This window comes from Anabrus simplex, chromosome 2 (genome assembly GCF_040414725.1).
Source record: "Anabrus simplex isolate iqAnaSimp1 chromosome 2, ASM4041472v1, whole genome shotgun sequence".
In the NCBI taxonomy this organism is placed as follows: Eukaryota; Metazoa; Arthropoda; class Insecta; order Orthoptera; family Tettigoniidae; genus Anabrus; species Anabrus simplex.
Genome location: NC_090266.1, coordinates 282,332,749 through 282,349,480, shown reverse-complemented (window position 1 = coordinate 282,349,480; position 16,732 = coordinate 282,332,749). Strand labels below are relative to the sequence as shown.

Sequence of the window (16,732 nt, the reverse complement as noted above, 5' to 3'; positions counted from 1 at the left end):
CGCCATATGGCTTGTGTCAACACTGGCGAGATAAGAAGTGTTCACTGCCAGCGCGCAGCTGTTTAGCACTCTGTCCCTCAGTTCACTAGAAATTATTGGACTTTTAAGATGTGTTGTGAGGTTATCACGATGGATAAATACACTATAGAGCAAAGAATATTTTTGGTCGAGTGTTATTTGCACAAGAAGAAGAAACCAGTTAAAAGGTGCCTTCGAAAATTCCGTAGACAATTTCCCAGTGCAACAGTACCATCAAAACGTTACGTGCATCAGCTAGTTTACAAGTGGTTCCGTAATCAATAAGAAAAAGAAGCGAAGGAGAACAGCTCTCACACGGGAGAGGCTGGAAGATATACAGGCAAGACTTCAGGTCAGTCCACATAAGTTGCTTCGGAGAGTAGCGAAGGAAAGTGGTATTTCACCTTCTTCAGCATATAATGCAACAAAATTGTTACATTTAGGATCTTATCGGATTTAACGTCAAAAACTTCATAACTGGTCCGTATTGAAAAAAGATTTACATTCAGAAATAAAGGGTAGGATTCTCCACCTGTTCAATACAACTTAAAATGTGATATAAATTAAAGTGTCACATTTTATTAATAATTTTTAGGTACCGGTTTCGGCATTTTTTTATGCCATCAGCAGCCTAGGTTTAGCAAACAAGGACATTGAGTAAATTACATATGTATATACACAAATAAACCTTCTAAAAGTCTAGCAATTTATAATTGCGTCACAATATAAAACATTTGACTGCATAAAACACTCATATATACATCATAATAACGTTCTAAACAAAAGGTAAAATTGATCTGTGCATTTCTATCATCTGGTGATGTTAAATACTATGATTGTGTATAGAGTTACAGTAGCCAACAAATTTTTGTAAAATCTTCTGTCTAGACTATCTACACAGCTGATTAAAATTAGGGTATTGACCTTGAAGCAATATAAAATCTTTTATGATGTTCTATCATGAGAGATTTCAGCATAAATACATTATTAACTAAATTTTTCAAAGTATTACTGTATAGTATAAGTGAGAAGAGCATTTATTGTACGATGTTTGTTAAAGATAATTCCTCAATGGATTATAATCGGATAGCCATCATAAACTGGTTGGATTTTTTAGAATCAAGTAAAAGGCTTTCATGGCTTGTATCTTGCTTAAATCTTACTGAAATAGCTTGACTATCAGGGTATAAAATGGTTTTAAACCTATAATTTCAGTAGTATATTTAAACATGTGAATGGACTGAGGCCGTAGGGTAACGGGTGCGAGTTCATGAGAAACGATGTTTTCAGGTGGTCAAATGTAATTCTAGAAGGATCTTGATTCAAAACGGACCTAAAAGAAATTGAAAACTGTATAAGTATGACGTAAACGGATCAAGAAAGGATTAGGCAATTTTAGAAACTCACCTCAAGCACCACGTTACCGGTGAGAAGTTAGAGGAACTGGCGAGCGAAACTGAACAGGTGGAGAATCCTACCCTTTATTTTTGAATGTAGATCTTATCGGACTCATTCAGTCCATAGCATACTGCGTACAGATTTCAATGCAAGAATACGATTTTGCAATTGGCTAATGAATAATGTCCACGGCGGTATTGTGGATCCGAACTTTCTTTTTATGAGCTACGAAGCCTGGTTTCATTTGAGTGGAGGGGCCGATGACCTTCGATGTTAGGCCCCTTAAAACAACAAGCAGCATCATCATCATTTGAGTGGATATGTCAATTCACACAACAATAGAATCTGGGATACAGACAACCCGCACATTTTACAGCCGAGACCTCTGCACGATGTGAAGGTGGGTGTATGGTGTGCTATCAGTGCCCAACAAATTATAGGTCCGAGATATTTTTCTGGACACGATTACTTCTGACCGTTATATTCACAACATTCTGGAACCCTTTTTTGCTGAACTGACTGAAGAAGAGAAAAGGTACGGCTATTTCCAGTAGGATAGTGCAATGGCCCATACAGCGCGTAGCTCTATGCAACGGTTACGGGAAGTGTTCGATGATCAGATCATCAGTAAAGGCTTATGGGCCCCTCGTTCGCCTGATTTAAGCACATGTGATTTTTATCTATGGGGAAATCTTCAAGGAAAAGTTTACATGTATAATCATCGAACTGCAGAAGAATTAAAAATTGAAATTAGGGACGTTGTGTGTTCTATCGGTGTCCATGAACTACAAAGTGTGTTTCGAAATCTCATTACAAGATGTGAAGTTTGTATTGCAGGTGAAGGCGATCACTTTCAGCATCGTCTGTAAATACGGGTGAGTTCAGTTGAATTTCCTAGTTGATTTATTTATTTATTTTTTATTTATTTATTACTGGTGAGTTCAGTTCAATTTCCTAGTCGATTTATTTATTTATTCATTTACTTATTTGTCCAGAACATCTATGTAGCCGGTGAGTTCAGTTTCATTTAGTTTCTATAGGCGTAATCATGCCGCTTCTTTGAGCCGACTATGCCTGCTTGTCATTGCGAGCACTGCGCTCGCTGTCTCCGCTTTCCAGCGCGCCTAATCCTTGGCACTCCACTCTGAACTTTTAAATTAATCACCCTGTATTACACCCCTGCATTACATTCATTATTATTATTATTATTATTATTATTATTAGATTTATTCAAAAAATTAATTATTCACATATGAAAGTTTATAAGCTGGAAGGTCTCTATATTGAATGTTGTTTTTTAATTTTGTGTAATCTAGAGTACTTAAGAAAATTAGAGCTGTTGACAGAAGGCTGAAAATCGTGTGAAATTTGGTAGAGTCACGTCTGTGAAGAGTACTCAGATGTGATGATAGCATCCGTACTAACTATGAACCCTAGATACAATTGTAAGGTATGGATTCTGATGATGACTCATTTGTAAGGGTAGGAGATCTGCCTCTCCAGACTGACAGCCCTCCCCCCCCATACTATGTTTGTCATGACAAGTTGGAAGGAAAAGGTGGATGCCCATTTAGGAGTGTGTTAAACGTGGTCTTTTCAATGTACAACTTGTTTTCTGAGACAATGTGTGTTACTGGTAGAAGTGTTTACAGCGTTCTTACATGGGTAGACAATGCGTTGCCTATGGACGGCATGTACTACTTTTTCCATGAAATGTGTGTTTGTAAATCTCAAGTACTTCTATTACAGATCCAGTTTTTGTTGTACTATATATGTGGAAAATCTTCCAGTCTTTTGTCATCTTTTGTTATATGTGTGTCGATGAAATGCTCCTCCACAGATTATATATATTTGTCAGAATATAGATAATTTATTTTAAATTAATATGGAGAAATTAATGCACCACGTAGATGCAGTTCCCACCCGTTACTTGTTTACAGAGGGTTAGGTAAGGCCTGCACAGATACACCAGTACACAACTTCGTGTACATACCCTGAGGAGAAGAAAATTACCATGCTCTATCTAAATTCGAGGTATCCATTTCGGTGAACTCTGGCACCCACATTACAGACATTACAAATCACCTAGCATTCTTTCTAAACAAATTTAATTCATTGTTAAATTCATATCTACAAGGCTCCCTGCATTAACATTATTGCATCGTATGCAAAGAGTGTATAATACATACCCGAACTACTTCTTGCAAGGTCATCAAACGGCAGGAAGACACTACCATCTTTTTCAATTTGAATATCTGTATCCTAAACCAGAAAGAAAATGCTCCTAATATCATTTATGGAAACCACAAAAGCCATTTAAAAAAAGGGTTAACCATAACAAACAGAAGAGGAAGTGCGATTACTTAGCTCGGTATGCTTGTATTAATAGTACAGTAGTGATCACTTCTCAATTCACTTTTGTCTATGTTCGTTTATGATTCAATAGGTATTGAATATTGTGTTTTTCCACCTCAGTGGTGTTTGTTAGGGCAGTTCTCTTAAAAATATATTAAAATTCTTGGCAAGATATGTTGTCTAATTAAATGATTACCTAGAACAGATCGTAAAACAAAAATTCAACCTTCAAGCGTAGGTGTAATGAAAATCATGCCATATCAAGTGATGACACTTTCTTTCTCTTTTGTATGGTTTAACTGGAAACAGAATTGGCAAGAATAACATAAATGGGTCAGTACTTTTTGCTAGTTGCTTTACGTTGCACCGACACAGACAAGTCTTATGGCGACGATGGGATAGGAAAGGCCTAGGAGTGGAGAGGAAGCGGCCGTGGCCTTAATTAAGGTACAGCCCCAGCATTTTGCATGGGGTGAAAATGGGAAACCACGGAAAATCATCTTCAGGGCTGCCGAGAGTGGGGTTCGAACCCACTATCTTCCAGATGCGAGCTCACAGCTTTGCGCTCCTAACTACACGGCCAACTCGCCCGGTGGGCAATACTTGACCTAATGCGTAACCTAAACCTAGCATTCTCTACAGAGGGATATCTGGACGATTCCATGAGACCCATGTTAGAAATTACATTCATTTTAAAATCTTGAACTGTGTAACTTTATAAAAAATTAAAGCAATTTCACAGTGATGATGGCTTCATACAACTGACTGAATTACAATACAATACAGTGTGTTACAAGTGAACTATGTAGGATGAGTGGAATGTAATCTTTTTAAAGACTTTATTGGCGAAGTACCATATAATGTTTCATTTATCATGACCTAACCTGTACTGTTATTTGTAGAGCATAAGATAATTTAATGACCTAACCTGTACCGTATAATGTTGTAACATAGGCATTTGTAAATAGTAGAATTCTGTCTATAGTTCCTGGTAAGATCTAGAAAGTTACATAACTTTTGTACTGGGTGTGTTACTTTGTTGGTATGTGTTCTAGAAAGTGTGTTCTGTTTATTCTGGAAAAATATGACTTTCGCGATCATGCGTATTCTAGAATGTTAGTCTAAGTTCTCGATCGAAAGTAAGGTTGTGATTGGTGAGTCTAGGTGGCGATAGGGAACACGTGCACGCTGATTGGTTGCCTCCAACGCCAGTAATTCCTATATATAGTGAGCGAGGTAGTGTTCGAAAAAAAATCTGTATCCTGAATTCTGTCGGTCTCGGTTTATCTGTCTGCGAGCAGCCATCTGGATGACGTCCCTCCTGTTTTCGGGATGGCACACTCCTCGGGTAAGCACTCTTGAATTCCGTTCCTGCTAAAAATTCCGTAATGTTCCGATTTGGTTTTCATACAGGAGTCTGCCCTAACCTCGCCGAGATTCACCAAATTAGTTACTTATGACGCCTTAGTTTTTCTGCTAGACTTACCTTTTCGTTTTCCGAGGCATTCCTGTTTTGTTTCACTAAAATATGTATATTGTAGTTTAATAGTATTTCCCTTGGGGTTTGCCTCTGATAGTTTTGTATCACTTTAGGTACGGTACGCTAGATTTTGGATAACCTGTAAATTGCATTGTACTACTGCACTGGTAACTAGATGTACAGTTGATTTGTAATTTGAATTTACACTGCTACGAACAACCTACGTATATCACTGAACTTATAGCTCATAACTTGGAATGTATATGTAGAATTATCTTGTAAATAATATTTTTAAAACTAAGGATCACGGTGATTCATTTCGGAATCCGCTATCTAAGCCATGTCCATGCCTTTGGTAGGTTCCCAGCCCTTCCATCTTCCCGTTTTGTCGTTCACTAGTTGGCCCTACTGATAGTTACGTACTTGTTTTGTTGGAGATCCGCATGAAGGCTAGTTATTGTTTTTCCGAGTGTGTAGTGTTTTCTTATATTGTGTATTGTACTCTTACCTTAGCTTTTAACTGTGTTTGTGCCTTGTTTGGTGTTACCACTGTAGTAGAGGTAACACAGTGTGTATCAACACACTTTTAAAAAATCATTTAATTCAGAACTGGCTTTCAGAAACTACGTTCAATCTTCAGTAGTTTCCGAAAGTCAGTCCGGAGTAAATGATTTTTACAAAGTGTACTGATACAGACTGCATTTTAATTCAATAAATTGTGAAACTTAATTATCTGAAAATGTGGAACCAATGTACTGTATATTCTTTCATGGCACAGCACATAATTTCATTGTACCATCGTACAGGAAAAAAATAGAGAATAAAATGTCTGCTCAAAAGGAACCTGAGAATATTCATCTGTCTCACACTGAGACTGTTATTGGTTGTGAGAATCCATAATACCAGTTGGGGTTAAAAGTCAGGTTGTGACTTTCACAAATAGGAAAGATCCTCTCACTTTTAATTACTGTGTTGAAAGTTCCTTATGGGAATCATTGGAGGTACGTGTGTGTTAATATAAGGAAAGATCTTCATTGGGGTAATCACATAAATATGATTGTAAACAAAGGGTACAGATCTCTGCACATGGTTATGAGGGTATTTAGGGGTTGTAGTAAGGATGTACAGGAGAGGGCATATAAGTCTCTGGTAAGACCCCAACTAGAGTATGGTTCCAATGTATGGGACCCTCACCAGGATTACTTGATTCGAGAACTGGAAATATTCAAAGAAAAACAGCTAGATTTGTTCTGGATGATTTCCGACAAAAGAGTAGCATTACAAAAATGTTTGAAAAGTTTGGACTTGGAAGACTTGGGAGAATGGAGACGAACTGCTCGACTAAGTGGTATGTAGTACAAATATAAATGGTCCGTTATTGGACATTATAAATTTTCCAGCTAACTCATTCGTGGTTGCCAGCGTTTCGCTCCATTGTGCTAAGTCGGGCTCATGAGTCGGTAAATAGCCCACCCTCCAAGACGCATGGCTAGTGCATACCGTGGAGGCCACTGCGTAGGCTATTTGGAGCCACTGGCCACGATTGACTTGGTAGTTCACTGGATATCACTAGATGTTATTTGGTTCTTCACATTTCAGCGGAAAATTTCCTCTCTTCTTTTCCTATGATTGATATATATTTTATGGACATATACGAGGAACATCTGACAAAAGAATGGTGATGGCACTACTTTTTCCATGAAATGTGTGTTTGTAAATCTAGGGCCTGCTGTATTTCTCAAGTACTTCTATTACAGAAGAACGGTGGTTCAATTTGTAAAAATTTAATAGGAAACTGATCATCGGCAACGTACAGGGGTGACTTCATTTAGGGAGGTTTATGAGCTATGAAACATGTGTTCAACAATTTTAGAGACAAGAGGTCATGAATGCTACTCTATGCACCATTTTTCAATCGTAAGTGCTTGGCCCTCCCCCATGGTCTGGTACCTTGACGTGGTGGGGAGGCTTGCGTGCCTCAGTGATCCCCAGAGCGATGCCAGCAGGAGCTTCGGCTCCTGGGAGGGTCACCCTTACCGGTAAGGTCGAGGGTGAGGGGCCAGACTAAACGACAGACCTTCAGCTGTAGGTCCTGAAGGAAGAAAGTCTTTGTCTCAGGGAGTAGGGAATGAGAACACCATCAGTTCTGAAGTCTCAGCATGGCAGGGGCAGAGGCCAAAAGAGGGCAGCCCCCTCACTGCCTTATAGGCACTGTGGGCCCATATCTCACATGCCCGAAATAACTTCTGTGAAAAGTCAAAATAAGAGATATACCAGACTGCTGAACCCGATGGCAATGTGGCTGGGAAAAAGGATTATGAGATTTGGAACATGGAATATATGAGGAATAGCTGGAAAGGAGAATGAACTAGTGGCAGAATTTGAGAGAGCAAGACTTGTAGTGCAGACACTGACAGAGAGAAAAAGGAAAGGACAAGGGGTGGTTACAATGGTGAACAATCATGTACTCATTTATAGTGGAGTTAGCATCAGACTAAGGGCCAAATCAGGAGTAGCACTACTAGTCCACAAGAACTTCAGAAACAAGATTCAAGAATGTAAATTCCACACGGATAGCATTCTTACGGTCAGAATACAATTAGATCCTGAGGGCTGATGACTTTTATTGTGGTTTACGGAGTGAACGACTATGTAAGAAAGGAGGAGAAGGATAGGTTCCACGGAGAGCTCCAGAATGTGGTGGACGACACTCGAGGGGAAATCATTGTATTAGAAGATCTCAACGGCAAAGTTGGAAACCAGCCAGAGGGGAGTGGCGGAGCTGTTGGCCGGCATGGTGAACACGTGGTTAACTACAATGGTGAGAGGATTGTTAATTTCTGCATTGCCAATAATCTCGTTGCAGTGAACACCATGTTCCGACCTAAGATTATACATATTTACACGAGAGAGGAACCCAGCCGAGACGAGAGCTCCGTCGTGGATTATGTGTTAGTGTAGAGAGATCACCTCCAGGAGGTGACAGATTGTCGCGTTTACCGTGGCTACAAAATAGGAAGTGACCATTTTCTCTTGATAAGATAAATGGAAACTACAGCAAAGGTAAAAGGAAACAACCTAAGAACAACAAGCAAGAAAAGATTAAGGTGTACAAGTTGAGAGAGAACAAGGAGGTACAGGAGCAGTTCACACAGGAAATAGAGGAGAGGATCAAGGGAATGGACCTGGAGGGAAAGTGGAACATGTTCAAGAAGATGCTACTAGAAGCGGCAAGTAAAGTATGTTGAGCAACAAAGGTGGGGAGTACAAGAAAAGAACAAGCCGGTGGAATGATGACATCAAGGAAGAAGTAAGAAATAAAACGGAAATATGGAAGAAATACGTTAGAAGCAAGGATGCTGAGGACCATGAGATGTGTAAGGAACAAAGGAGAAAGGTTAAAGACCTAGTGAAAATACCGAAAAGACAGTCTTGGGAAGAATTCGGACAAAGAATGGAGAAAAATTATAAAGTGAACCAGAAGTTGTTCTATAGAGCACTGAAAAACATGAGGAAGGAGAAACAATGCCCTCTAAAGTTTGTAAAAGATAAGGAAGGGACAATCTTAACAGAAGAGAAAGAAATAATGGAGAGATGGAAAGAATATTTTAATGATTTGCTGAATGGAAATGAGAATGAAGACAGCCCATGGTCAAGTGAGGAAAGAGAAGAGACAGGCAGAGAAGGAGAACAAGAAAGAGAGGACTTAAGGATAAATGAAATGCAGTTGGCTGTTAAACAACTCAAGAATGGAAAGGCCCAAGGGCATGTTGGAATCACCCCAGAAATGATTAAGAACTTGGGAACGAAAGCAGATGGCTTTCTATTCAAGATTATGGTGGCAGCCTGGAGAACAAAGAAGGTACCTAGGGATTGGGAGGTAGCAGTCATCATCCCCATCTTTAAGAAAGGAGACAATTGAGAGTGCAGTAATCATCGTGACATATCCTTGTTATCAGTGCCTGGGAAAGATCCTGTAGACTAGATTACGAAAGGAGGAAGCCCAGTGTGGATTCCGTCCAAATAGAAGCACGCAAGATCTCATATTTACTGTTAGGATGGCCAGTGCAAAGCTACTGGAAAAGAACAAGACCCTTCATGCTGCCTTTATTGACCTGAAACAGGCATTTGACAGAGTCGCGAGGTCCAAACTCTGAAAAGTCCTAAAGGAGTATGGAGTTAGCAAGTCACTTTGCAGTTCAATCACGAGTCTGTATAAGAACTGTTGGAATTACGTGCGGACAGGAAATGTGAGGTCGGTAGAGTTCACAAGGAGTCCGGCAGGGCTGCAGTCTTGGCCCTCTTCTTTTCATCGTGTACCTTGACCAGAAATTGACGGTCGTAAATTACCTCATGCAGCCAGTACGATTTTCTGACCTGGCATTTGTTGATGACCTGATTGTTGTTGCCTCCAGCGAACAAAACCTACAACACATCAATGTATGGGTGGAAGAGCTTAAGAAAAAAGGTATGGAGGTGAATTTGGACAATACAAAGGCTATGGTTATCAGCAGGAATGAGGAGAGACACTGTATCATGGTCAATAGTAAACCACTAGAGCAAGTCGCCAAATTCAAGTATTTTGGCTCAATCATCAGCTCAGAGGGGAAGATGGAGGAGGAAATAACAGAAAGAATAGAAACAGCAGGGTGCTTGTTTAATGCTGTCCGAACGAACTTCCTCAACAAGGAGATCTCAAAGGGCACAAAGTTAGCCGTTTATAAATCTACCTTTATACCCACATTGACATATGGCTGAGAATCCTGCGCGCTAACACAAAAAGCTAAGAGGAGAATCGAGGCGGCAAAGACCTCCAGAAAGTAGAGGACAAAACCAGGAGGGACAGGATCCGGAATACAGCCATCTGGAAAGTATTGAATATGAAGCCATTAGAGAAAACCATCCACGAATATCAATTGAGATGGTTTGGCCATGTCCACTGAATATCGACAGACTGCTTGCCGAGGTGAATGAGGGAGGTGAGAGTGGAAGGAAGGAAGGCTCGAGGAAGACATGGGAGGAGGGGATTAGAGAAGTACTGCAGGAGAGGTGACACTCTGTACGAGAGGCCGTTGCCATTACCGGAGATAGTAGATGGAGATCTCTTGTATCCTCAACACCTCATGAGCCATAAAATCTTGTAAATTTTGAATTTTTTTTAATACCAGATTAGCTGTTGATGGATTATAACTGTGGCATAATGTTTTTTGCAAGTAACAAAATTTCTTCAAATTTTCTTTCACAGTTGTTGAATAAAGATGCCTTGGAAAAGACTGTGCAAGAGCTTTCGTGTTAATTGAAGTTGGACAAAGCATTCATTTTACCGTTAACGTGATCAATGCATCATTCAAAAGTGCTCAGTATGCTCTGAGATGATTCCATGAACTCTGTATCTATTGGAGATGACTTGGGTCAAGCTGTCAGTATCTACAACAGCCAGGAATGACGGGTTGCAGATCCTTCAGGTCTTGCGAGATCGCCACACTACTGCGGTCCATGCCAGAAATCATGGCGGTAAGACCTGTCACTGTAAATGAAAGGACTGAAAGACAAACACTTTGGAAAGCCAATTTGAGGTCATGAAAACACACCATTGATGTGCACTTTACTCACCAGCACTGAGTAGCATGATTAGAATTTGCTCATCAGTATTGGAACTGTGACTCGAAAGCTTTTCAGTCTAACACTAATTATAACACTATAATAAAAGAATAATAAATCCACTGTCTGTTTCCAGTCATTCAACCAGGTCATGAATGGAATGAATTAAGCTCCCATCTAGCGGCAAGGATAGGAATTGTGCCAGTTGTCGAAGCCTGTCACACTCCCGTGGGGCAATAAATAATGACTGACAAATGAAATGATATTTGAGAGTGGTGCTGAAATGAAAGATGACAGGGAAAACCAGAGTACACAGAGAAAAATCTGTCCCGTCTGTGCTTTGTCCAGCACAGATCTCGCATGGGAGTGATTGGGATTTGAACCACGGAACCCAATGGTGAGTGGCCATAGCACTGCCACCTGGGCCAGGGAGGCTCTATAATACTTTAACATACCTGTAAAAAAAGAGAAAGAAACACCATGTTAAACAATGAATGACATGTTTCGCTCTTGAAAGAATATCCTCAGATTCTATCAAATCACACTAGTTTTTTTTTAATTGATGAAAATTGTTTAGAAATGTAGAAATTATTATGTTTAAATTCTGTTTATATTCTTTAATACTTGGGAGTTAAAACTTATCGTAATGAAGTGCTCCTAGTGTTTCCTCTCTCCTTGTAAGAAGATACCATATGAAGAATGCTTGTGATTTGAGGTGTTATCAACTTTGAGGAGTATCAGAGCAGGTGGTATCAACTTTGAGGAGTGATCGGAGCTCATCATTATTGGTGGGGGTGCTCTAAATGTACAGAGATACATTTAAGGAGTGTTAAAAGAGCATGGAACCGGGCGAGCTGGCCGTGCGGTTAGGGACGCGCAGCTGTGAGCTTGCATCCAGGAGATAGTGGGTTCGAACCCCACTGTCGGCAGCCCTGAAGGTCCTTTTCAGTTGTTTCCCATTTTCACACCAGGCAAATGCTTGGGCTGTACCATAATTAAGGTCGCGGCCACTTCCTTCCCTTTCCTAAGCCTTTCATATCCCATCGTCGCCATAAGACCTATCTGTGTTGGTGCGACGTAAAGCAATTAGCAAAAAAAAAAAAACACAAAAAAAACCATGGAATTCTCTTTGCTCGATTTGTTGGCATAAACTTCGAACTGGTGCACTAAACGCCCACCCCATTTTGCTAATTGTATCTTGGAATTCCTTTGCGATGTTGGGTTACAAACCCGAACTGGTTAGTATGTAGTCCACACCTCAATCCCATTGAAAACCTATGGGATATTCTTGGACGAAGAGTTAGACATTGAAGTTCTGATACTCTGTATGAAATAAATCACCCTATGAGATAAGTGGATGTGCGTGTGTCAGGTAACTATCCAGGACCTTGTGGCTAGCATACTACTTGCTGCATTCTGGTCCACTTATTCCTTAGTATTTAAGTTATATTTACTGTATTGATTTAAATTTTGCTCTTATCAAAATTTCTGGAGCTCTCATTCTTAAGGTGTTAAAATTTATCTTTTCACCATAATTGATATAAATTATATTCTTATCAAGCTTTCTAGGCACATTCTCTTCAGTAGTTAGGGGTTGTCCTTTCAATGTGTTAATTTTATTAAAAAGGGCTTATCCATTCCCTATATTCATTTAAATAACATTCTTACCAAGTTTGTAACAGTGCAGTTAGTCCCAGTAATAAACTTTTCATTTTTTTATTAGTTCTTGCATTAGTTACTACAAAATCTTCTATGATATTTTACCTTTCAGGTTTCTAGTGGACCAAAAGTGGTTCGCTGCTTTCAAGAAATATGTTGGACTGTACTCTAATTGGACTGAATGTATAGGAGAAAAGCACCCAGGTCCTGTGGACAACAGTTCCCTATTCAAAGGTAATTGGAACTAACTTTGACAATAATATGAACTGCTGGTATCCTAGAACAAATTTTTCTAATACCTTTTATCTGTCTACTTGCATTATTCTTCAGTTGTTGGGATTTTGTCTTTGTATCCACTTTTGGAGCATATAAGTTCCTGTATCCCTCTGATCACTCACCCCTTCTGATTTTGGCAAGGAGACGGGATAACCAATTGGCATTTTCACTGGTTTCTCACCAAATCACGGTTCAGATCCTAACAACAATATGTGTGATTTTGAATTGGGCAGTCATGTCCCTGTGGTTTGGAATCCACGTAATATTGGAAGTTCTGTGACTAAGATCGCTATATTAACAGTTGTTTGAAACTGCAAGCCTGCTTGCTTTTTAAACATGTATTATATGAAAATGTTATGTGTGTTTAAAATCTTCATTAGAATCTTCCAACTAGGCTTTAAAGAATATGTACTGTATGTATAAATTGCAAACTGCAATTATCATTGAATAACGGATATAGCCTGTTCCAAACATTCTCTATTTAAAATATTCCTTACTAACATTTCATTTTTATTTCGGTGACTGTACTGCACAGTGGCGTACACTGAGTCCAAGACATGGGTTACCACTAGACTTAGGTTACCCTTTTTCAATGGTTGGTTTAGTGGATGTCAAGCCTTTTAAGAGTTTTGAGCTGCAGCCAGTAGCCAACGGAGTAGCCTGCTGTGTTGTCAAGGCTGTTTCAGAAGCTACTGTCCTGGCGTCTGCTACTGTCAATACTCAACAGCTGATCAGTGGAGATGTTAGCCTATCATTTAACAAATTAAAGTTAGGCTTTGTGGCTAAATGGATAGAATACTGGCCTTTGGTCCGATGGCCCAGGTTCAGTTCTCAGAATCAACCCCCTCGTACTGTTAATTCCCCTGGCTTGGGGAACAGGTGTTTATGGCGTCTTTGCCGTTCATTTTTTTTTTTTTTTTTGCTAGGGGCTTTACGTCGCACCGACACAGATAGGTCTTATGGCGACGATGGGATAGGAAAAGCCTAGGAGTTGGAAGGAATCGGCCGTGGCCTTAATTAAGGTACAGCCCCAGCATTTGCCTGGTGTGAAAATGGGAAACCACGGAAAACCATCTTCAGGGCTGCCGATAGTGGGATTCGAACCTACTATCTCCCGGATGCAAGCTCACAGCCGCACGCCTCTACGCGCACGGCCAACTCGCCCGGTGCCGTTCATTTTATTCTCATTTGGTCACCACCAAACCTATACAGATGCCATGTACCATTATAATAATAATAATAATAATAATTATTATTATTATTATTAAGTATAAATTTTCAATTTTAAAGCATTACCAGAGGTCGTACGTATCATTAATTGGTTTATTAGCTTCCTCGGGAGATCAGTGGTGGTGTCCGACCCATGATCACGGGTTCTAATCCAACCAATAAAAGAGAACACTACACCTGAAAGATTGCATTTCATTTTAGCAGATCTACCTATAAAAAGAAAAGTATATTACTCTTATAACAGCAGCCCTGTAATGTCTTTTTACAAGAATGTAGAAGTAATGGAAGTGAAATGTCAGCACTCTGTTATCTATGAGTATAAGGTGTGGAAGTATATACGATGAGGAACGCATGGCTGTTATTAGTTATTTGTAGTTAGCAGTGGCGATCTGATAGACGGAAGCCTAGCATACCTATTCCCCGGTCCCCGCACCAATCAAGCATACATCAGCACGCCGTGAGAGGTGGGTCGAGGGGAGAGGGACGCAGAGTCTGGGCTGCAATATCTTTCTCCGATGCCTTGCTCTCAGAAATAGTGCGCCGTTTCTTCACATTGCAATGAAGTTTTGTAAATGGAACAATGTGTCAGATGCGCACATTACAGTGTGCTTTAGATTTCTATCGTTCTCATTTGAGGTTTGGGCTTCATTGATAGCTTTGGTAGCCCTCAGTATATGCCACTGGTCATTGTTATACAATAGAAATTCAGGTGCATGCCTTCCATAACATTTGAATGGCGGACCTAATTTTAATCAAACTTTGCACAATGATGCAATAACGTTTTGGCATGATAGAAATGTTATTGATTACAGTTGATTAGGGGCAGGGAACATTTGTATGACTGTTCAGTACACAACAAATTATTTCATAATACCATCTGTGATATAATCTGCGTCTCCTCCAATCCAGCATTTTACAAGGTAACTTCTACTACTTATTTGTTCTGACATAGTTGAAAACTTTGCTTAAAAGTCAACCTTGAAACACGTCACTGAACATTTCATTAACAACACGGTGATAATCATCACTAAGATATTTAACTATTAACTCACATTCACACACCTGAGATACACCGTGAACTTCAGGAGCGAATAGGAACAGGCTAATTTGTTTCGTTCATAGGAATAGGGTTCGCTGCACTGAGGTCCCGGTAGCCCATTAGCAAGTCAATCCCTTCCTATAGCCTTATTAAGCCATTTTGCCTCTAGTGTCTTACTTCCCCTCTGAATCAATATTTACCCCATTCTTGGTATGGGTGATTATCAAACCAGGTATGTCGGTGTGTAAATATTAGGGACCTGAAAAGTTAGCATCTATTTGTTTCAAAATTAGCTCAATTTTTTTCCAAAATTAACATCTATTTTTCCAAAATTAGCATCTATTTACAAAGTTAAAATCACCTCATGATATTATTAATTTTAACAATTCCAAGTTTATGAAAATTATTGTCCTTGGTTCACACACAATACAAATTCATTGTTCAAAAGAAAGCATTGTCAGTACTTCAGCATTGCTTTTTTTCAAATTGCACCATCTGTCTGTAACCACTGTGTTGTAATGAGACAACACGTTCTCGCTATCTACATTGTTTGTTGGGGTCCACAACAACTCAAGACAGTATTTAGCAAATATGCTGAACTCTGTCTGAAATGCAGTTAATGCAAGCATGACATCACATTTTTTACTTTCTTTCATCTGGGTTTGAATTGCATGTATCAGAGAACAGTAACCAGACCAGATAACGTTTCGTGAGAGATCTGTTATTCCAAACAATTTCTCAAACTCATCTAATTTATCAGTGTTATTCAAAATTATATTTTTTGGATACAAACCTTGAGAAATTCACACAAAATGCTTATGGTTGGGGTCTTTAGCTTTCAATGTGGCTAGCTTGCACTGTGAAGAATGAGCAGCTTTGACAAATGTGTCTCTGCATGCAGCCTGCTGTAGAGGAGTGAGATTAATCAAAGCATCATTAGTTGCTGCAGAAAAATTCCCCTACAAATGAAGGTAAAACTGCCGTCAGGGTTATGCAATTTCGGATAAAGGAGATTAGAGTTAGGATACAGAGACCCTTCAAGTTCAGTAAGGTGGTCAACCAATCCAGCTGCATGTGGGAGTGAAGCCTATTCACTTCTCGGTCACTCAGATCAGTCAAGTACTTACTACCACAATTATTGATGTCTTTCATGTCAGACATCTTGAAAAATGTAACAACAGTAAAGTAAGCACTCAAATAGAAGACAACCTGAAACCAGCTATTCCATTGGGTTATGACAGGTGCAGGAAAAAGCTTTGCTTCCTTTGAAGCACCATACTTTGATGTTAAGAATTGTAAATAATTATATTTTTGCTTTCTTGCGTTCAAAAATGCGGGGTTTACCATCGCAACCACATGATTTAAATCTGCCATCACTGCGTCCCAACTATTGCCAACCAAGCTGATCTTATGTACCCATCACTGTACATACATTAAATGATCCCCTATGACCACACTTAATGTTTCATAACACCGGGTCATGTACAGGGCACTGTCACTAACAAACACTTTAACTGCAAGATATGGTACACTATAACTGCGCAGAGCTTCTAAAACAGCACGAGAGCAGTTTTGTAGCATTTCCTGCATCAAGATAGATCCCAGAAACAACGTACAGCTCTCTTTTCGATACAGCTGGGACTTTGAATATGATGATAAAAACACAATGGCCCATT

The 16,732-nt window shown here is 39.6% G+C and overlaps 1 protein-coding gene across 1 annotated transcript in view; it reads left to right on the top strand.

Annotated features, from left to right (window-relative positions):
* Positions 1-16,732, top strand: part of LOC136863513 (ubiquitin carboxyl-terminal hydrolase 15) — a 463,080-nt gene that overhangs the window by 37,777 nt on the left and 408,571 nt on the right. Inside the window, exon 2 of the mRNA XM_068225978.1 lies at positions 12,624-12,745. Within this exon, the coding sequence (XP_068082079.1) occupies positions 12,624-12,745 (122 nt within the window). The remainder of the gene's footprint in view (positions 1-12,623; positions 12,746-16,732) is intronic.